The following is a 22,606-nucleotide window of genomic DNA, read 5'->3' on the forward strand; positions in this document are numbered from 1 at the left end:
AAATAACTAAAAAAAAGAACGACCATATAACCCAGCAGTTCCACTCCTGGGCATATACCTGGACAAAACTGTAATTCAAAAAGATACCTGCAGCCCTATGTTCATAGCAGCACAATTCACAATAGCCAACACGTGGAAACAACCTAAGTATCCACGGACAGATAAACGGATACAGAAGATGTAGCACATGCATAGAACGGAAAACCACTCCGCCATTAAAGAGAATGAAATAACGCCATGTGCAGCAACACGGACACCATTGGAGACGATCACACTAAGTGAAGTGAGTCAGAAAGAGAACTATCCTGTGGTATCACTTATACGTGGAATCTAAAATAGAACAGAAATGGATTTATCCACAAATCAGAAACAGACTCACAGACACAGAGAACAGACTTGCGGTTGACAAGGAGTGGGCGTTGGGGGACGGATGGATTGGGAGTTTGTGGTTATGAGATGCAAGCTATTACATTTAGAATGGATAAACAAGGTCCTACTTATAGAACAGGAAGTTATATCCAATCTCCTGGGATAAACTATAATGGAAAAGAATATTTAAAAAAAGAATGTATGCATGTATATAACTACTTTGCTGTACAACAGAAATTGGCACAACATTGTAAATCAACTATACTTCAATTAAAAAACAGAGAAAAATAGTTTTTACTAAGATTGATCTTGAAAAAACATCCTCAGCTAAACATTCAAGTTTATCATTTACAAATTTATCTTTCCATGTAATGGAAGGACATAGTTTAGCTAAGCTCTCTGTCTATACAACAAGGATCCCCTTTCCTCTAGTTTCCAAAATCATGTTTCTCATTTACCAGTGATGAAGTAATTAAATTGTAGGAGCTAAAGAAATGTGTTCAGAGAAAATAAACTTAAAACTTCTAGATTTTCCACCAAGAGCAGTTGCTTGAGGAGTTGAAAACATTGAGAACAATGTCCTATTCAGACACAAGGCAAGTGATCTCAAGTGGTTTTCCTTGGCTTTTGATGAGTCAACAGATGTAACTGATACTGCTTGGTTATTTATTTGAGGAGTTAATGCCAAGTCTGAGGTGACTCGAGAATTAACTCCCATGAATATTCTGTGCAGGACATATATGGGTGAAAGTTTCTCAAAGAAATTGAAAACACTAATTTAGCATAACTGAATTGACTGGGATTTAGCACAACTGAAATAAAGGAGAATTTGCTATGATGTGCTACAACTGACAATGGTCAAACTATATACAGTGAAGAAGAAGGCACAACTGAGCAAATTAACATAGCTTGTGAAATCTTCAGTTCGTGCAGACTACGGTTATTCTTATTCATCGCTAAGTAATTTGCAGAAAACATTTGAATCTATCATGTACAACTGAATCAACAATGTCAATGGTAAACATTTTCTCTCATGACTTTTAATCATTTTAATATCTGTACATTTTTATTAGGAATAGGAACTGAATATCCTGACTTGTTGCACAGCAGTTCAGTGGCTTGGCAGTAAAGAAGCTTGTGTAAGTTTTTTTCCCTATGGTGGTAGATGTGTTGCCATGTTACTAAAGTGGATCCAGGCAGCAAAGGCAGCAGTCTGGGCAGGACAATTGACTTTTTTGGGGGGGCGCATGGCCTGTGGGATCTTAGTTCCTCAACCAGGGATTGAATCCACACCCCCCCTGCAGTGGAAGTGCAGTCTTAACCACTGGACCACCAAGGAATCCCCTAATTTTTGATAGAGAATGGCAACTTTGACCTTCTATTGTGTGAAATATCACCTCCTTTCCCTTAAAAGAATTCCATTCTTCTCATTCATAGCCCTGTACTACAAAAAATTATACTCTATCATTATCATATTTTTAATTTTGTCAATATAAACTTTGTGGATGTTTGTTCCTCTCCTGTTAAATAAGTACCTACATAATAGTCTTGATTTTTGCCTCTTGATCCGCAAAGCCTAAAATATGTACTTTCAGGCTCTAAAAGAAAAAGTTAGCTGATCCTTGGCATAGATAATGCTTACCACCTCATAGTATAGTTATAACTACCAGCTACCCTGGATTTGGGCAGGACTGAAACTAACAAACTTGTATATATGTCCTACAATGGATTAGCATACTTCTCCAAGTACTTAATAGATAATAGCCCACTAAATCCTTACAGCCACCCTATGAAGAAGGCACTACCATTATTTCCATCTCAGAGATGATGAATTTGCAGTGTAACTTGTTCAAGATGACCCAGCTGGCAAACAACAGACCAGGCTCTAAATCATGGGGGTGGCAATTTTTCTCTGAAAAGATTTTAGACTTTGTGAACCAGGTGGTCTCTGTTGGAGCTATTTAAATTCTGCTGTTGTAATTAGAAAGCAGCCATAGATTATATGCAAGCAAATGCATGAGGCTGTGTCCCAATAAAACTTTATTTACAAAAACAAGGGGTGGTCTGAGTTTGATCCATGGCTGTAGTTTGCCAACCCTTACTTTTAACTTCATGCTATACAATGCTGTCCACCTCACTCATTTATGTTGCCTGCCTGGATTTGGTCCAAACCCTAAATCCCTCCCTGGAAAAGTGAATTTCTGCAAGGTGAAGGGGCTGGTTCAAGAACTGAGCATAAACCAGGTGTTTTCTCCTAGACACTGGGTGTAAACCAGGGAGAAAGGAAGAAAAAGAAAATCACACCTTCATGGAGCTTATGGTCTGGTGGGGGAGATGGGCAACAAATAAGATTAAAAAAGGAAAAAGAGTGGCATGCTAGATGTTGATGAAGAGATGTGATCATCAGAAGTAATGATAAGGTGTATGTGTGTGTGTGTGTGATTTTAGTTACCATCCCTAGGGAAGGCCTCACTGAAAATGAGCCCACTGAGTAAAGCTCTGAAGCAAGTGGCTTCCCTTGTAGCTCAGTTGGTAAAGAACCCGCCCGCAATGCAGGAGACCCTGGTTCGATTTTTGGGTCGGGAAGATCCCCTGGAGAAGGGATAGGCTACCCACTCTAGTATTCTTGGGCTTCCCTTGTGGCTCAGCTGGTAAAGATCCGCCCACAATGTGGGAGACCTGGGTTCAATCCCCAGGTTGGGGAGATCCCCTGGAGAAAGGAAAGGCTATCCACTCCAGTATTCTGGCCTGGAGAATACCATGGACTGCATAGTCCACGGGGTCACAAAGAGTCGGACAGGACTGAGACTTTCACTTTCACTGAAGCAAGTGAGAGAACAGCTGTGATGAATGTTCTAGCTGTTGGTGGGTCTTGATCAGAAGAGGGATAGGAAGGAGGTGGCAGCCAAATGTTTTCCTGGGCTCCATTTTCAGGTCCCTTCCTCTGCTATCTGGGGGTCGGCTGTCCAGGGCCTCAGGAAGCAGATGAAGCAAGAGTGGGGCAGGTGCTGAGGGCCAGATGTGGTGCGGGCCCACTCTCTGACCTCCTGCCTGGGACAGGTGGGCGGTCTGGAAAAAGGGGCACCAGCGTTCACTTCCAGAGCCCAGCCTTCCAAACCTTGCTCAGGAAGAAGCCAAAAGAGGCTTCTGCCACTTCTGCTTCTGTGGTTGTCCCTCAGCTTGGCATGCAGGCCTCCTATGGCTCAGTTTGGTGCTCCACTCTGGATTCAGCCCCCCTTTCTCTTCTGTCTGGACCCCTTTTCAGCCCCATCACACTCTGCCGTGAGCCCTCCTGCCAAGGACTCCTCAGAACTCCAGGCCCTTGCTGTGGGGCACAACCACAGGCTTTCTCAAGGTCAGTCCATTATAAACTAAGTTCCAGCTCAGCATTTCCCAAAGCGTGTGGACCCACGTTAGCAGGCAGGGCCAGGACTGGAGTGAGGAGGGTGAGGCCTTGGGGTGCACAGCTTAAGGAGGTACTGCCCTTGGGGTTGAACAAGTGCAGGGTGGACACCTTACTTGCCTCACCCTCCTCCTGGCTCTGGATGGTGTTCTGTGAAGCAAGGGTCTGTGGTTAGCAGGGATAGAGGCACCAGCTTGCACACCATATCTCCCTGCACGTTACTACAGAGCCTTGAATAAAGGAGTGTGCACTGCGTGTTTCTAAGTAAGGAGGTGTTCGATAAGAGGGGCAGCATCCCAAACTCTTGAACCACAGAGTCTTTTTTTACTCAGGAAAGAAAGGGCTTTGTTTTCAGAGGGTGTTGCATTTGGAAGCAGAGCAGTGGATACACATTACCTCTCCATCCACCTCTTTACATAATTCTCTCTTTAAACAGTGTCTCTAAACCTAGTCTGGCCCATAGTGCTCTGTAGAGCAGGGGGACCCAGTCAAGAGTCTTGGCAGCTGCTTCACATTTCAATGGCACTTGTAAACGGATGGTCATTTCATTTTCAGAATACTCCCTGTTAACTCATCCTAAGGCAATCCAGGGCAGTAGATTATCCATATGTTAAAAAGTTAGAACTGCACTTTCCAATATGAGTTAGAGAACTATAACCATACCATAACAAATATGGTAGCCATTAGCCACTGCTGGTTATTTACATTAAAATTAATTAAAATGATATAAAATTAGAACTTGAACTTCTTGGTCCTCATTTCGAGTGCTCCACAGCCTGATATGGCTGGTGGCTACCACACTGGATAGCACAGACATAAAACATCTCCCTCCTGCAGAAAGCTCTGTTGACAGTGTTAATAACTTGCCCAAAGCTCCACTCCATGGCCTTTTGCAGGCTGATGTGATATCAGAACTGGAATTCTGGGCCTGAGACCTCTGAGCAGACTGCCCCAGGAAAGGAGCTGCTCCCCTCCAACAGAGACTGTGCACCTGAATGGCCCGCAGTCGAAGGAGGGCGGAAGGGACATGATGGTGTAGGCCACGGGCAGGAGGCTGAGGAAGAGCACCAGCAGCAGGAGGCCCATGTAGAAGTTGTTGGAGCGGGAGGCCTTGAACACGCGTTCGTGGGGGACGTTGCTGCTCATCACCGCCCAGCATTGGAAGTACATGGAGGTCAGCAGACGCAGCACATTAATGCCCACCAGTCCCGGGGCGTAGAAGGAACCCATCCTGGAAGGGCAGAGATGGCACACCTGGTTGACTAGACAGCAGGAGAGGCCAGGGAAAGATGGCAGAAGGAAATGGGGCTGGTGGGCTAGGGGCAGGAGGCCTTGCTGCTTTCCCTGTAGGTCCCAAGGGAGGGGATCTCCCTCTTAACCAGGACCTTTATCACCAAGCCATAGCCATCCATTCCTCAGGACAGGGATGCTCTAAGCATTAGTGGCTTGGGTTCTGGCCAGGACTTTACCACTGCCCCACCTCCAGCCAAGGAGCAAATTACATGGCCTCTTGTTACTCTGTGGTCTCCCTTCAACTGCACTGCTGCTCAGAAAAGTATCTGAAATCCCTAAATTAAAAGAATTGGATATTGGCTTGCAATGAGCCCTTGAAAGCCTTTGCCAGGTTCCCTGGTGGCCAGATGCAGGAGACCCAGGTTCAATCCTTGGGTCAGGAAGATCCCCTGGAGATGGAAATGGCAACCGACTCCAGTATTCTTGCCAGGAGAATCGCATGGACAGAGGAGTCTGGTGGGCTACAGTTCATGGGGTCACAGAGTCGGACATGACTGAGCGACTAACACACTTGGAAGCCTCTGGCTGAAGTCAGGCAGCTCCCTTAGCTCAGGTGTCTCCCTCTTTCCTATCTCCTCCCCACTGCTTCCTCCTGCCTCCCTTTCTTTCTCTGCCTTCCTTCCCATCCTACTTTTTCCTTTTTTCTTTCTTGCTTCTCTCCTCTCTCTTTCCTCCCTCTTTCTTTTTTTCCTTCTCCCTCTTTCACTCTTCTCTCCCCTTGCTATGTACATAGTAGCAACAGAGTGGGCCAGACACCATCCTGGTTCAAATCTAGTCCTGCTCAAGTGAAGGAAAGGAGCTCAGAGAGGCCAGGTGACTTGTCCAGCCTTTCTCCTGCTGACTGAGAGGCTAAACCTGGGATTCCAGCTTTTTTATTTCCCAGATGAGGTGATGCCCAGAGGAAATGGATAACTCACCAGATCATTCCTTGGTTGAAGATCAAACCAAGCACATTTCCACTAATATCAAACTCAGCATATGAGGGCTGGAGGGAAAGAGAGAAAGAGGAGAGAGAGAGAAAGTCTGTTAGGTGGTGTCAGCCAGATCCCACTACCAGCCAACTGACCAAGCCACTCCACCCCAAAGAGCCTGCTCTGGTGGCCAGAGAGGAACCTCAGATTCAGGTTCTATTTCTTTAACATGTTTTCAACTTTTTAAAAGTAGGTTTTTTTCCCCTTAAGATTTAGTTGTTATTTATTTATTTTTGACTGTGCTGGGTCTTCATTGCTGCTTGCGGAGAGCTTGTTGCTGCTCTTCGGTTGTGGCAAGCAGGGGCTACTTTCTAGTTGCAGTGCGCGGGCTTCTCGTTGCAGTGGTTTCTCTTGTTGCAGAGCACATGGCTTTGCAATGTGCCTGGGCTTTGGTAGTTGCGGCTCACGGGCTCAGTAGAGCACAGGTTCAATACTTGTGGTTGAACCACGGGCTTAGTTGTCCCGAGGCATGTGGGATCTGCCCGGACTAGGCATTGAAACTGTGGTCCTGAACTGGCAGGCAGATTCCTTACCATTGACCCAACAGGGAAGCCACTAAAAAGAGTTTTAAATTTCTCAAACTTGAAGCATTCTTCAATATCTTCTTCAGTTTAAAAACTGAGAATTTTTTTTTTTGAAATTCCATGGCGGTCCAGGGATTAGGGCTCCACCCTTTACTGCTGGGGGTCCAGGTTCAATCCCTGGTAAGAGAACTAAGATTCCCCAAGCCACAAGGTGTAGTCAAATTTAAAAAAAAATGAGAGAGAGAATTTTACCTTTTAGGGCCTGCAAGTTGACAGTGTGTTCTTGGGAGACTCCCTAAGAGAATGTTTTATCAAAGCTTTAATCAGAAATGTATCTTGAAATTATAATCAAGTAATCTAAGGTATAAATAAAATAAATAACAAAATGAAAATAATTAAACGAGGAGTCAAATGTAAAGAAAGCTTTAAAAGCAAACAAAATAGATCAATCACTCCTCCAATTCTCTTTTCTCCTTCTCATCTTCCTCTTGGAAAGGAGTGAGCTCAGACAGATCCATATTTTCAACCTGACTCTGATTTTCAGAGTTTTGGAGATTAGTCAACTGTTTGAAAGGACACAAAGTGTGTGAGCCCTGGGGAGCTGCAGTGGGGAGCTGGGGTCTTTGTGAGGCCGGCTTAAATCTGCTTCCTGATTTGTCTTCCAGATATGGAGATAAAAAGTGACAGGAATGAGAGAAGAGGAAAACAAAGTGAGGAGAGAGAAAAGGAAAGTCACATGAGCGTGGATCAAAGGAGGAAATATGCCAAATCCCTCCATGGGATTTTCCAGGCAAGAATACTGGAGTGGATTGCCATTTCCTTCTCCAGGGGATCTTCCTGACCCAGGGATCAAACCCAGGTCTTCCACATTCCAGGCAGACGCTTTAACCTTTGAGCCACCAGGGAAGCCCAAATCCAAATACAGGAAGGTTAAATCTTGGGAATTTAAAATTTGAAAATATTTTTTAAAAACTTCTTTATCTATTGAATTTTGCATCTTGCCTAGAAAAAAATGAAATACTTTACTACTTCACAGAGTGGAGATTGACATTAAACAGCTAAAGAAAATAATAGAATGCATCTAACTATATCAGAGAGGATGGTTGGAATGCCTTTCTGCAGAATGTTCAGGAAATGGTGACCTACAAATCCAGCCTCCAGGTCCCAGCACCAGCAGTAGTTCATGAACCGGACAAAACAAGCCCGCAGGAAGTCACCCAGCAGGATGGTGATATACGTTACCAGCATGTCGGACACTGTCAGCCTCATGAATTCCTGCAAAAAGGAACAAAGCGAAAGGGAGTGGTCAGGGTTTGACCATGCCCACTTCTCCCAACTGACTACAGCCATGCCATGCCCCCCAACTCCATATTCTTTTTTGTGACTCTCTGATTGATGGTAGCAGAATGGTGGTGGAGATAGAACTCCATGCTTTGAAAAATGCTTACTACAGGTTCCAGTTAAGTTAGTTACAAGTTACTAATTTATTGCTTTGAATAGTCTCTGAACATTTTGATGTTGACATTAACCTTGCAAGTTTATTGGGAAGCTTAGTGATTATGCATACAAATTTCCTGGCAGTTGGCAACACCCAGTATTTGGCAGTTATCAGCACTATTGCACAAATGAAAGATCTGAAGGCTTACTCCTTGCTTCCCCCACCTGCTCTGAAGTACCATCTGTACCAACTAAGACTGAATCTGACCAGTCTCCTTGGGGATAGCTGCTGACATTCTTCACCCCCTGCTGATTGAATTTTTTTTTTTTTTTTGGTATGTAGAGAAAATAACCTAGGTTTTTTTACAGAGGCACATGGAATAAGAGCTCAAAGCAAAGAAACAAAGTTTTCTCTGCTTTGCAGAGTACATATAATTTATTAATTTTTCAAAAAGTTGAAAAGATCTACCAGACATCATTAAAACCTTTAAGATATCCAGTAGACTTAGAGTTCCCAGGGGCATAGGGCCTGCTTTATTCATTTTTGTGTCTTCCAAGATGATTAATAAATGTTTGCTGGATGAACAGCTGATGAGTTTTTATGGTTTTTCCTCAATCCTAATGCTCTTAAGTAAAAGACAAACCAACTTGTATTTGGTCTCCACACCTGCGCAAGGTGATACTCTGGGGCTTGGGGTGGAGACGAACATGGGTAAGCAGGACATAACACTTCAAACCTATAATCACCAGCAAGCTCAGAAAGAAGCAAGGTTTAATCAGTGATGGACATTCAGGGAGGAAGTCAAGAGAGATGCCCTCCAAGGATGTGAGGTAGGAAAAGAGAAATTCTACAGCAGAATATTCCAAAGAAATCACGTAGGTAATGAACTCTTCTGTCTTCCAAAGAGGGTGGGTTTTACTCATGTGCAGACTTTCTCTGTTACACAGCTGTGATGGGCTTAGAAATGTGAGTTGCTCTTCACATTAAAAATGAAGAGGATTTAATGAGAATGGGGGAATCTGGACCAGAGGAGATGAGAAGTGGTGAGTCTTAGCGCTCCATGAAGCAAGTAGAGAGAAAATCCTCCAGGACCCCGTGGGAAAGAGACTCTGCAGCAGGAAAATATCTGCTGGTGGACCTGCAGGCAGTGTTTGTCAGGGTGTGTGATGTTATCCCCTCTTCCACTGGACTTCATTACCCTCAATTAAAAACTATTTTCTAATGCTCTGCTGCTGCTAAGTCGCTTCAGTCTTGGCCAACTCTGTGCGACCCCATAGACGGCAGCCCACCAGGCTCCCCCGTCGCTGGGATTCTCCAGGCAAGCTCACTGGAGTGGGTTGCCATTTCCTTCTCCAATGCATGAAAGTGAAAAGTGAAAGTGAAGTTGCTCAGTCGTGTCCAGCTCTCAGCGACCCCATGGACTGCAGCCTACCAGGCTCCTCCATCCATGGGATTTTCCAGGCAAGAGTACTGGAGTGGGGTGCCATTGCCTTCTCCGTCTAATGCTCTAGGGGAGTGGATTATTCAGCAGTGACAGGTGAATAGAAACCCCATGCAAAGAGATGCAGCTGAGGAGGAGATGGCAGCTGATCCCTATGTTACCCGTGAATACTTCAGATTTCCGCCTGCGAAAGCAAAGAACACTAGCCTTAGAAATCTGCACTGTGAAAGTACAAGGACAGTGTGAAAGTGGCTAAGCGGAAATGGTTGTTAATTTTTGACTTTCTAATGAAAACCTTTAATTCTCTTTACAGAAAAATGCACAGATGCATATACACACAAAATCCTGTGCCCAGTTTTTACGATTATGTATTTATGATTTCCAGGTGGAGAACCTCAGGCTTTTAGTGAAATCTGCAGTAAAACTCTAAATAAATTCAAGTGGTATAGATTGGCAGATGGAGGACATAGAGAAATGTGTGGGCCGCTGAAAAAAAGGGCAATGTGAAAAGGTGGAACTTTCCTAAGAAATGCTGGCTTGACATTTTGGAGACATGGAAACATCAAGAAAGGGATAACAAAGAGCTGAGAATAGGGACCACCTTTTCAGGAGAGCATAATTACTCACAATGCCCACAGCCGTCTCCCAGCAAGAACCCCGGGGCACATCTGCAGGGTGCAAGGGGGGCCGGGGGACACTCTCATTCCAACCTGAGGAGTTGTAGTAGTGAAACAGAGTCCAGTGAGTGATATTCTTTATCGTCTCTTCATTAGAAAGCTAGAAGGGAAGATGGAGATGTAGGGTTGGAAAGAGCCAGGGAAGGTTCAACAGTTTCTACAGAAAGAACAATTTAAGCCAGCATATGCCACAACCCTACCATCTAGCTTCTGCCCTATCCCTTAACAGGGTCTCTCCAGAACTGCCCTCCCCAGCTTTTCAATCTATAGAGAAGGGGGAGGGGCAACCGGCTGAAGTTCCTGGGTTTTTTTCCAGGAATTTTTCTTCTTTAAGTTATTACTCATCCATCCAAGTATTCATTCTTATTTTGAGATTAATTCATTCTGGGCATATAAGGCAAGGGAGACACAAGAGTGACGGAGGAGTGAACGGAGTTTAGCTCAGAAAATTGCCAGCCTAGTAAGTGACACTTACACTTCCTCAGTCTAGTAGTAAGTGAGAGAGATGAACAGACACGTGCAGAACAGAGTGATAAAAGCTGTGGGAAATTTCCCCTGGGGACTGAGGAAATCCACTTCAGACCATGGGGCCCTTTCCTGGAGGTGGGGACGTCTGAGCCGAACTGCAGAAGGACAACTCAACTAGTCAAACACGCGGAGGAGAGTGGAGAGTGAGGCAAGAGGGGAGGAAATGTGAGCTCAGAGGGGTGAAGCAGTTTATTAGGGTGGAGGGAAGTGAGAGATGCAGATGGAGGGCAGGCAAGGGCCAGATCCAGTCACTACTATGCTTAGAATCTTCCAGCAGCTTCTTGTTAATCTCAGGAAAATTCATGAGGAGGGAGGCATGGGAAAAAGGAGCATCACCATCTGATCCTTGCTCAGTTTCATCTTTCACTTCCTGCCCTTCATGCAATTGTTCAGCTAACTCACAGTTCTCTATCTGCATAAGCTCTTCCCTCTGATTTTTTCCAGTGTCTGCTAAGATCCCTCATGGTGGGGTCTGCAGTGCCTCCTGTACACTGTCCTGCTTCCCTGGGCTCACCCCCAACTGAAGCACCTGGCCCAGAGTGCTGTGATGAATGAGTCTGTCTCCCCTGGAACAGGACTGTGTCTTGCTCTCTGCTGTATCCCCAGGGCCTGACTTGGTGGGTGTGCCATAACTGGTGAGCAGGGATGAAAGGGTAACTCAACCATCACTTTTCATTTCAATGGACACTTGTCAGCTAGTAAACATATGGCAGCTAAGAAACAGTACTGGAAAGGCTGCAGACAAAATATTAAGGTTATCAAATGACTGGAGGAGGATGTGAAAAAAGATAGCCTAAGAAAAAGACAGTAAAGAACTGAAGCAAAACGTTAACAGTTGGGTCACAAGAATCTGGTGACATTTTTTCATTTTATTTTTCTGACCTTTCTAAAATTTACTTAATATAAATCATACACAAGGGAATTATTATATTTAAACAAGCAACATGGTGGACACTAAGAATTGGGAAGAAGTTTGTGGTCTCTACCTTCAGCTGGACGTCATCCATCAGGGCCAGGAGAAAGGTGTAGAGGTTTCCCAGGAAGAGTGCAAAGATGCGCCCCAGCTGCCACTTTAGTCCAATGCGTGGGTGGTAATTCTCCAGGGTGGCAATAGTTTCAAACAGAGGGGGACAGAACATCCCAAGCAGAGACATCACAATTTCTACCTGGGAAGTCAGGAGAGCTGGGCTAGATTGTCATCAGTGTCACTTGCTTGTCCACCGTCTCTGTACCCTCAGGGTCGTGCATCTCCATCTCCCAGTTGCCTGCCCCCTCCTCTGCCTCTAGAAATGCCCCACCTGGGGTCTCCACAACGTGCTGTGTGACCCTGACATAGGAACCAATATGCTCTGGGACTGCTTGTCACAATGATTGGTACCAGTAGCATTGATAGAAATAGCAATCTTTGAGAAGGAAATGAATTAACACATGGGACAGTGCTTTGTGTTTGGTAAAAGTTGTGAATCATTAAGAGTCATCTCATCTGCAAGGAGATCCAACCAGTCCATCCTAAAGGAAATCAGTCCTGAATATTCATTGGAGGGAGTGATGCTGAAGCTGAAACTCCAATACTTTGGCCACTTGATGAGAAGAACGGACTCACTGGAAAAGACCCTGATGCTGGGAAATATTGAAGGTGGGGGAGAAGAGGACGACAGAGGATGAGATGGTTGGATGGCATCACCAAGTCGATGGATGTGAGTTTGAGAAAACTGCGAGAGTTGGTGATGGACAGGGAGGCCTGGCATGCTGCAGTCCATGGGGTTGCAGAGTCGGTCATGACTGAGCAACTGAACTGAACTGAACTGTATCGTGGTTGTTATTGTTTCACTGACTAAGGCAAGGGTTTGGGAAACAGATTTCACCTCTTCATGGGAGGGGCTATAAAATCACATTTCAGAAAAATGTGCATATAAGAATGGGAAGAACTTGTAGCCATTTTTTGCCAACTACCACAGATGTCAAATTCCTGAGATGTATAGGTTCAACACAATCACAATAAAACCTTAATATGTTTTATTGTGAATCTTGATGAGAGAACTCACTCTATCAGGTATCAAGACATACTATAGAGTCACAGTTTATCAATAGGTTATTAGTGCAGGAATGAACAAATAGACCAGTGGAACAGAAGGGCAGCCCAGAATCACACCCATGCAGTACTAGACAACTGACTTATGATCTATGGCACTGTAGAGACCTGAGGAAAGGACCATCTTTTTTAAAAATTCATGTTACAACAACTGGCTACTTAGCTGACTGACATGTTAATTGAATCCAGGTTTATCCAGCTATGAAAGCCTAATAACAGGTGACTGTTCAAGATGTTCATGTTACTTGACTTAAAAGCAATGTAATTTCACTTTTAAAAATTAGTCCCACAGTCCAGAATTCAATAATTCAGCTGAATGGCATAGGAACAGGGCAATTTCAGGATATTCACTTCAGCAAGTGTAACATCTTACCTCATTTCTTTCATACCAGCTGACATTCTGCATTTTGGAAAATTCCTGGGATCGCTTCACCACAAAGTAAATGAGGTACCCACTTCCACACAAGCAGCAGATGATGAGGAAGTTGGCCAGGACACGGAGAAATCTGGTCAGATGGACATTTTCTTCTTTGCTACTCTCTTGTTCATCCACTATTGACTCCTGGATGTGTGAAAATGAAATGTGAATAATAACAAGGAATCGTTCGGTTGCTGAGATGACTACTTTTTATATTTTCAGAAATTAAGTAATTGGGGTGGTAGCATTGCGGTCTTGTGGGAGTTAGTACTTTTCTTCGAGAAAATATGTTTTGAGTAGGTGAGGGAGATTAAGAGGCACAAACTTCCACTTGCAAAATAAGTGAGTCATGAGTATGAAATGTACACATGTATAAAATGTACAAATATCTTTGGTGACATATTATAACTAGACTTACCATGGTGACCATTTTGAATTGTATAGAAATATAGAATCACTATGCTGTACAACAAGAAGTAACACTGAATTGTAGGTCAGTTATATTTAAACAAACAAACAAACTTATAGAAAAAGGGATCAGATTTGTGGTTACCAGAGGTAGGGGTTGGAGGCAGAGGGAGAACTGGAAGAAGGAGTCAAAAGATACAAACTTCTAGTTATAAGATAAAGAAGTCCCAAAGTACAACATGATGAAACTAATTAACACTACTGTATATTATATATGAAAGGTTTTAAGAGAGTAAACCCTAAGTTCTCATTACAAGGAAAAATTTTTTCTTTTAATTTTGTATCTATATGAGATGATGGATGTTCACTAAACTTATTGTGCTAGTCATTTCATGATGTAAGTTAAAGCATACACCTTAAACTTATACAGTGTATAAGTGCTGTACACCTTAAACTTATACAGTGCTGTCTTTCAACTGTATTTCAATAGAACGGGAAGGAAAAAAAAGGAATCTTAAAAAATTACATTTTTTGTTGTTACTGCCATTTCGGTACATGTAATGACAAAAGCTTAGATTTATTGGAAACTTACTGTATGTCAGCTGCAGTGCTAAATGCTTTCCATGCATTATTCTTCTTAATCCCAACAACAAACCAATACTAGTTACTTTTATTACCCACATTATAGATACTGATGCCTAGAGAGATTTTTCTAACCCACTGGGATTGTTTTAAATCTACAGATCAAATAGATTAAAATTGAATCTTAAAAATATCGAGTCTTCTAAGCCAGGGGCTAGCTTTTTCTATAAAAAAGTTCTGGTCAAACTTTTTTCTATAAAAATCAGAAATAAATAGTTTTGGCTTTGCAGGCCACATTGTGTCTTTCATAACTACTTAACTGTGTTGCTGTAGCATGAAAGGAACTATAGACAATATATAATAAATGGGTATGACTTTATTTCAATAAAATGATATTTATAAAAATAGACAGCAGGCTGGATTTGGACCCTGGGCTATAGATTGTTGATCACTGTTCTAATCCATGGACATGGTATATTTCTCCATTTATTTAGAGTTTATTAATTCCTTTCAGTAATGTTTTATACTTTTTTGGTGTAGGCAGCTTTGCATGTTTTGTGTATGTGTGAAATTCATTCCTTGGAATTTTATACACTTTGTGTCATTTTATTGTACTTTATGTCATTTTATTATAAATGGAATGAAATTGCCTTCTAATTGTTTGCTGCTAGTGTATACAAATACAATAGATTTTTTATTATTAAACATGCCCTGCATTAGTACGTTTTTTATAGTATGTGAAATTAGAATGTGGCACAATTAGTATGTGGCAGAATAAGGGTGGAAAACGAGGTCCCCTGGACACAAAAGTCCTGGAAGGAGATCTTTCTTTACTTTTTAAAAGTTGAATATAATCTACAATGTTGTGTTAATTACTACTGCACAGCAAAGTGATTCAGTTATATATGTATACATTAAAAAAAACCCCATTCTTTCCATTATTGTTTATCACAGGATATTGAATATAGTTCCCTAGGCTATACAGTAGGACCTTGCTGTTTATCTATTCCATATATAAAAGCTTACATCTGCTGAACCCGAACTCCTACTCTACCCCCTCCCTCAGCCCCCTCCCCCTTGGAACCACAAGTCTGCTCTCCACGTCTGTGAGTCTGTTTCTGTTCCAGAGGTAGGTGCATTTGTGTCATACTTGAGACTCCACATATAAGAGATCTCATATGGTATCTGTCTTTCTCTTTCTGACTTTACTTAGTATGATAATTGCTAGTTGCATCCATGTTGCTGCTAATGGCATTATTTCATTCTTTTTTATGGCCAAGTAGTATGTGTGTGTATATATATATACATATATATATATACACACACACATACATTATATTACATCTTCTTTATCCATTCACCTATAGTTGGACATTGAGATGTTTCCATATATTGGCTAATGTGAATAGCGCTTCTATGAATGTAGTAGTGCATGTATCTTTTCGAATTATAGTTTTCTCTGGCTATATGGCCAGGAGTGGGATGCTGGATCATATCATAATTCTACTTTCAGTTTTCTGAGGAACATCTATACTGTTTTCAGTAGTGGCTATACCAACTTACCTCCTCACCAACATTGAAGGAGGGTTCCCTTTTCTCCATACCCTCACCAGCATTTGTTATTTGTAGATTTTTTCATGATGGCCACTCTAACTGGTGTGAGGTGACACCTCATTGTAGTTCTGATTTGCATTTCTCTGTTAATTAGCAATGTTGAACATCTTTTCATGTGCCTGCTGGCCATCTGTATGTCTTCTTTGAAACCGTTCAGAGTTCTTGATAGTCCAATGCTTCCCCTGTCTGGTCAGTCAGACTTTGTTACTCCAGGACCTTACAGGGGTCAGATCTACAGCACAGCAGTGGTGTAGACTTGATGGCCTTGTCTTCTTCCCTCTCCTCTCTCTTGGCCCTTCTGGGAGGAGAATGGACTGCTGCCCAGTGATACCAGTTGTTGCTTGCAGAAGGCAGGTACACCCACCAGGGACAGGGCTTGAGTCATGAGCCCCAGAGTCCTCTAGGTTTGGCGGTTGTTGGAGCAGGGAGCTGGCTCAGTTTTCCTGTCCACAGCAATGGGGAGCCTGTGATGGAGCATCTAAGGGCAGGGTAGGGGTCAACAGGGGTTTTGACCCTTCCTCCAGGACTACTAGAGAGAGGCAAAGCAGGTCAATTTCTATGAAGCACTTTGAACGTCTAGGAAGGAGAAGGCTTCTCTGAATATGTTAAAAACCAAAATGATATACTTATATAACAGGACACATGTTGTGAGAACTGTGTGCATTAATGTATTTTAACTGCCTGATGAGTTAGTTGAAGCTGAACCTGAACACAATAACTGTTAGTTGATTAAAAAATCTCCTTCCAAAAAAAAAAAAAATCTCCTTCCTTCTCTTAAGGCAATAAAAATAACAAAACAAAAATAAATAAATGGGGCCTAATCAAATTATAAGCTTTTGCACAGCAAAGGAAACCATAAAAAAAAAAAAGGCAACCTACAGAATGGGAGAAAATAACAAATTTTGGAGAGGGTGTGGAGAAAAGGGAACCCTCCTACACTGCTGGTGGGAATGTAAGTGGTTGCAGCCACTATATGCATGCATGCTAAGTTCCTTCAGTCATGCCCGACTCTTTGTGACTTTATGGACTGTAGCCCTCCAGGCTCCTCTGTCCAAGGGATTCTCCATGCAAGAATACTAGAGTGGGTTGCCATGTCCTCCTCCTCCAGGCTCTTCCTGACCCTGGGATCAAACCCACATCTCTTATGTCTCCTGCATTGGCTACCTGGGAGCTGTCACTATGGAGAACAGTAAAACTAAAAGTAGAACTACCACATGATCCTGCAGTCCCGCTCTTGGGCATATATTTGGAAAACATGAAAACTTTAATTCAAAAAGATACAAGCATCCTGATGTTCAAAGCAGCACTATTTACAATAGCGAAGATAAGGAAGCAACCTAAGAGTCCATTCACAGATGAATGAATAAAGAAGATGTGGTACATATGGAAAATCATATATTAAAAAGGATGAAAATTTTAAAACCCATAAAAAAGAATGAAATAGTGCCATTTTCAGCAACATGGATGGATCCAGAGATTATCATAGAAAGTGAAGTAAGTCAGAGACAGACAAATGTCATGATATTGTTTATATATAAGTGGAGTCTAAAAAATGATAAAAATAAACTTTTTTTTCTCAAAACAGAAACAGATGCACAGACTTAGAAAACAAACTTATGTTTACTAAAGGAGATAGCAGGGCAATAAATTAGGAGTTTGGGACTAGTAGATGCAAACTACCATTATATATAAAACATAGGTCCTACTGTATAGCATAGGGAATCATATTCAATATCTTGTAATAACCTATAATGGTAAAGAATATGAAAATGAATATATATGTATAATTGAATCACTTTGCTGTACAACAGAAACTAACACAATGTTGTAAATCAAATATACTTCAATTAAAAGTAAAGAACCCTGAGTGGTATATACGGTCATGGAGGGAAAAACTAAGATGTGCAGGGCTTCCCCTTTCATTCCAACTGCTTACCCTCAGGCTTGTTTTTGTCCTTTATTCTGTAGGCCACCTCACATCTCTCTTTTGAGCAAATTAATAAGATAATTGAGTGTGGAATTATACATTTAACTGATTCATTTATTCCCATATCCCCAAACCAGGGTTCTGAACTCTCTGTGGGTGTTCTAATTGCCTGGGGAAGTTTTTTTAAAAAAACCAATGCCAGGACCCCACCCTAGACCAATTATATGAGAGTCTCTGGGGGTGGGGCCCAGAAGATTTTTTAAAGCACCTCAGATCATGCAAATATGTGTAAAAGTTGAGAACAGCTGCCCCAAGTGAGTCCTTTTCACTTCCTCCAGCAGAAAGCAGTTCTGAGAGGAAAGAGGAAGGGCCCAGCATCCATGATTCTCAACCACATTAAGAAACAGATGGTGAGTACCACCCATGAGCATTCTTTCTTGAAGTCTTGAGGATCTTGAAGGCTAATTGGGGATCTTATTTCCCACGCCCCAGCTGGGAGAACTCTCCCAATGACCGGAGGGACTCAGAGTTCCCCAGGAAGTGGAAACGGCCCCGAGTTGACTACCTTGAAGCTGGTGGTGATGGAGGCATATTTGTTGTCAGCGGTCTCTGAATTCCCAATCAGGTAGTCCCAGCTGGTGAACATCTTGAAGCTGAATGTGAAGTTATCACTGTCCCCCTCGCTCGTGCTGCCCTGGTTGTTGCTGGCCATCCTGCAGGGCACAGACCGCTGTCGTTAGGGCTGCTGTGTCTGCTGTGTCAGCCCAGTCTTGGGCACAGGTGGCAGATATCCAGTGAAGGAAAAGAGCTAAGATGGATTTGAGTCAGGCTACTGCCAGCCAGAACACCTTCCCCTCAAAGTCAGAGTGCCCTGTGAGCATACATGGTGTCAGTTGGATAACAAGAAGCCGGCATGGGTACAGGACACATAACCATGCGTTCTACCCTGACGTCTGAATTCTTGTGCCAATATTTTAGAACTCATCTCACAGAGAACATCCCCTCCTTTTAAAAAATTTATTGCCATTACTTCTTTGCACATGTATTTTTTTATTTTTAAACTTTTTTATTGGGGTATTCTATTGGGTTGGGAAGATCCCCTGGAGAAGGGAAAGGCTACCCACTCCAGTAGTCTGGCTGGAGAATTCCATGGACTGTATAGAGTCTTTGTGACATGGAATCACAAAGAGTTGGACACAACTGGGCAACTTTCACTGTTACTTTCATTGGGGTATAGCCAATTAAAAATATTGTGATAGTTTCAGGTGAACAGCAAAGGGACTCAGCCATATATATACATATACATGTATCCCTTCTCCCTTGAACTCTCCTCCCATCCAGGCTGCCATATAACAGTGAGCAGAGTTCTTTGTGCTATACAGCTGTTCCTTGTTGGTTATCCATTTTAAATATAGCAGTGTGTAGATGTCTATCTCCCTAACTATCCCTTCCCCTCATCCTTCCCCCTAGCAACCATAAATTCAAGAACATCCCCTTCTAATTCATCTATTTTCTTGGATAAAAATTATATTTTTCTGATATAAAATTCAATAAGCCCTGAGGCAGTTGGTATTGCAGCCAGATCAGACACACATCCTTTTCTTAAGCAAGCTTGCAGGAAAGTACCTCGGACCTGCTTCAATAGCCCCCTATTTCAACCTCCCTGTCCTCATCTTCTGTTTGTGCTTCCTGGAGATCCACCCTGGGAGAACCACGGAATCCCAGACAGGGGTTCCATCATATGCAACAGTGGGGTTTGCTTCTCTCTGACTCTATCTGACATGTTGGCTTTTGGGATTTGCTGTTTCAGGGGCCTGGCTGCCTTAGTTTTTGGTTCAACAGGGAAACATTCCATATCCTTACACTTTGCTGGGAAAAATGTAACAATGCCAGGGCTAAGAATAAAACCAACCCTGTCTCGCCTGCCCCCTTGTTTTTCTTCCTTTTGCTTGATAGAGCTGGGTAGCCACATGTCACGTAGTGGTCACTGTCTCATGCCAGACAGGCTCTCATGAACAGCAGCATTTTCCTCTCAGTGGATGAGAGAGAAAACCCAGCTGGGCCTGTCCATCGCCTTGTGGGGTTCTGGTCGGGCTTCAAGGGCTCTCTGCTTCTGCTGCGTACACAGCTGCTCTGCTCTTCCAGGATACGTGACCTCCAGTGGCCCTGCTGACGCGGGGGCGTGGTGGTCATGTCTGTGCACAGAATGCCCCCATCCTGCACAGCCTGTGCTGACTGGGATCCCCTGACTTAGAAGAAGGCAATCCGGGGGGGCGGGTAACCCAAGTGTTTTTCTTCAGAGAATATGAATTAGGAGGCACAAACGTATTAAAGTGCCATTTCTGACCACAGAGAAAAGCAGAGTTGGGGTTGGAGAGGACACCAAGGTTAGTCACTGCCACAGACGCTGGTTTAGCCTCATTGTTGTATCTTTGTAAGTGTCGCCTCAGCTTCCACATGAGCTTACAGCAGAGGGTTTTTCTGAGGAAGCCAGGCTCTGAGGAAACAGAAACAGGCCTCAAAAACTTCTCCAGCATTTCCTTACCAGGTGCCATGTTCCTCTTCAAGCCATACTGTTTTGTTGTGTTTTCTTTTTAAGATTTTAATCATTTTTATTTACGGCTGTCCTGAGTCTTCATCGCTATGTGGGCTTTCTCTGGTTGTAGACAGCAGGGACTACTCTTTGCTGCGATTGCAGTGGTTTCTCTTGTTGCAGAGCATGGGGTCTAGGGCATGCGGGCTTCAGTAGTTCTGGCTTCCAGGGTCTAGAGTGCAGGTTCAATAGTTGTGGCACATGGCTTAGCTGCTCCATGTCCTGTAGGGTCTTCCTGGATCAGAGATTGAATCTGTGCTTCCTGCATTGGCAGGCAGATTTTTTTTACCATTTAGGCACTAGGGAGGCCCTACATTGGCTTTTTGACCATTTTGGGGGCTCAGTAGGATATTCATTGCCTCAGGGCCTTTGCACATGCTCTTGCTTTGTCTAAAGTGCTGTGCCAGCTTCTTCTAAAGGAGTGTCTATCCCATTTTCCAGAACTTCCCACATTAACCTGTATATATCTTTCATGCCTCATATGACAACCTGCATTTGCTTTATTTGTTTCCTTGTTTTCTCTCTAAATCCCTGAGAAGAAGGTAAGTAGGCCCAGTGTGACCATAGGAGTGGGCTGTTCGTGGGAAGATTAAATGCCTGTAAATGGGATAATCATACTTACGATCTAATGACGATCATCAGACTGTAGCCAAACACGCTGACCCCCACCATGAAGTAAGCCATGGGCAACCTGTACCTCAGCCACCCGATGGTCCTCTGGTTGTTGTAGTAGCCATAGAAGAGAGCAGAATACTTCATGTAGCCCTGGGCGTCAGCAAAGCAAATGTCCTGGGTTAGTGAGCTTAGAGTGACAGTCATCAGACCCTCCTGTCCAACCTGGGGTTTCTTTTTCAGAGGTATGGTGGGAGCTGGAGGGGAGGAAGGAAGGGCTCTGGACATTCTTGCTCTTCCTTTCACTCCCCTGGTTTGCTCCTGAGTCTGTGCAGGTCCCCACTCTCCCCTCTTTCCTTTCCCCTTCTATTTCTCCATTACACTGAGTACAGAGGACACCGAGATACAGAAGAGGGAGGAGATGATGGTTAACATTTGGGATAAATTAGGGATGAGGGATGTTTGTGTGTGTGTCTGTGTGCAACTGCACACACCACTCCAAGTTCCCCTCCGCTCTGCCTCCTGTGCCCAGGGTCTTAATTGAACACTCTGGAACTAGATGGAAATCCATGAACTTTCTCAGTGTCTCAAAACTTCTAAAGAAAACTGTGTGATAAAGCTCACAATCTAACCTGAGTTTTAATTTCAGTTTGGTTCTGGGTATAATTTACTTTCCTGGGGGAGGGCATGGCAACCCACTCCAGTATTCTTGCCTGGAGAATCCCCATGGACAAAGGAGCCTGGTGGGCTACAGTCCATGGGGTCGCAAAGAGTCGGGCATGACTGAGCAACTAAGCACAAAAGCACAAGCACATAATTGACTTTAAGTGTAATTAGCACACTTTTGGAGAATGCAATGGCACCCCACTCCAGTACTCTTGCCTGGAAAATCCTATGGACGGAGGAGCCTGGTAGGCTGCAGTCCATGGGGTCGCTAAGAGTCGGACATGACTGAGCGACTTCCCTTTCACCTTTCACTTTCATGCACTGGAGAAGGAAATGGCAACCCACTCCAGTGTTCTTGCCTGGAGAATCCCAGGGACGGGGGAGCCTGGTGGGCTGCCGTCTATGGGGTCGCACAGAGTCGGACACGACTGAAGTGACTTAGCAGCAGCAGCAGCAGCAGCAGCAGCAGCACACTTTTTAAGTGTGTAGTTGTTTAGGTATAATATTAACTTAGAATTTTAGTACTTCTTTTATATCTTTGCTGAATATGGGATTATTCTGGCTTCACACAGATGTGTAGCTGGAGAGAGGAGCCAAATTTTCATAGTATTTTTCATATATTTGTGACTATTTCTTCTTTGTTATTTTATCTCAACCCCATAACTAGTTCTTAAAAGTTAGCTACCATGTGGAATATGAATCATATAAAGAACTTTTTATACCTTAAGATCCTTTGCTCTCCCCCAAGTACTAAGTAATTGAAAAGGGAAAAATACTCACTTTACAGCAGAGAACTCTGGCAGACACCACTTTAACCAAGAGCTCAACATAATGTAACCCTGAGTTGACACCCTGAGAAAGTCATGTTACCTCTGTGGTATCCTTCCCAATGATGCATAACCTTAATACAATCATGAGAGAACATCAGACAAACCCAAATTCAGGGGCATTTTCCAAAAACAACTAATCAGCTATTCAAATGTGTCAAGGTCACTGAAAGGGAGCAGTCACTGGTTGGAGGAGAGTAAAGAGATTTGACAAATCAATGTG

The 22,606-nt window shown here is 43.3% G+C and overlaps 1 protein-coding gene across 1 annotated transcript in view; it reads right to left on the bottom strand.

Annotated features, from left to right (window-relative positions):
• TMC2 (transmembrane channel like 2) overlaps positions 1–22,606 on the bottom strand; it is a 100,660-nt gene that overhangs the window by 14,973 nt on the left and 63,081 nt on the right. Inside the window, exons 8-15 of the mRNA XM_068986774.1 lie at positions 20,901–21,043; positions 18,251–18,398; positions 13,110–13,298; positions 11,631–11,810; positions 10,067–10,216; positions 7,707–7,835; positions 5,983–6,050; positions 4,764–5,003 (exon numbers count right to left, since the gene is read on the bottom strand). Coding sequence (XP_068842875.1) covers positions 4,764–5,003; positions 5,983–6,050; positions 7,707–7,835; positions 10,067–10,216; positions 11,631–11,810; positions 13,110–13,298; positions 18,251–18,398; positions 20,901–21,043 — 1,247 coding nt within the window. The remainder of the gene's footprint in view (positions 1–4,763; positions 5,004–5,982; positions 6,051–7,706; positions 7,836–10,066; positions 10,217–11,630; positions 11,811–13,109; positions 13,299–18,250; positions 18,399–20,900; positions 21,044–22,606) is intronic.

The sequence above is a fragment of the Capricornis sumatraensis genome, chromosome 15 (assembly GCF_032405125.1).
Source record: "Capricornis sumatraensis isolate serow.1 chromosome 15, serow.2, whole genome shotgun sequence".
Lineage (NCBI taxonomy): Eukaryota > Metazoa > Chordata > Mammalia > Artiodactyla > Bovidae > Capricornis > Capricornis sumatraensis.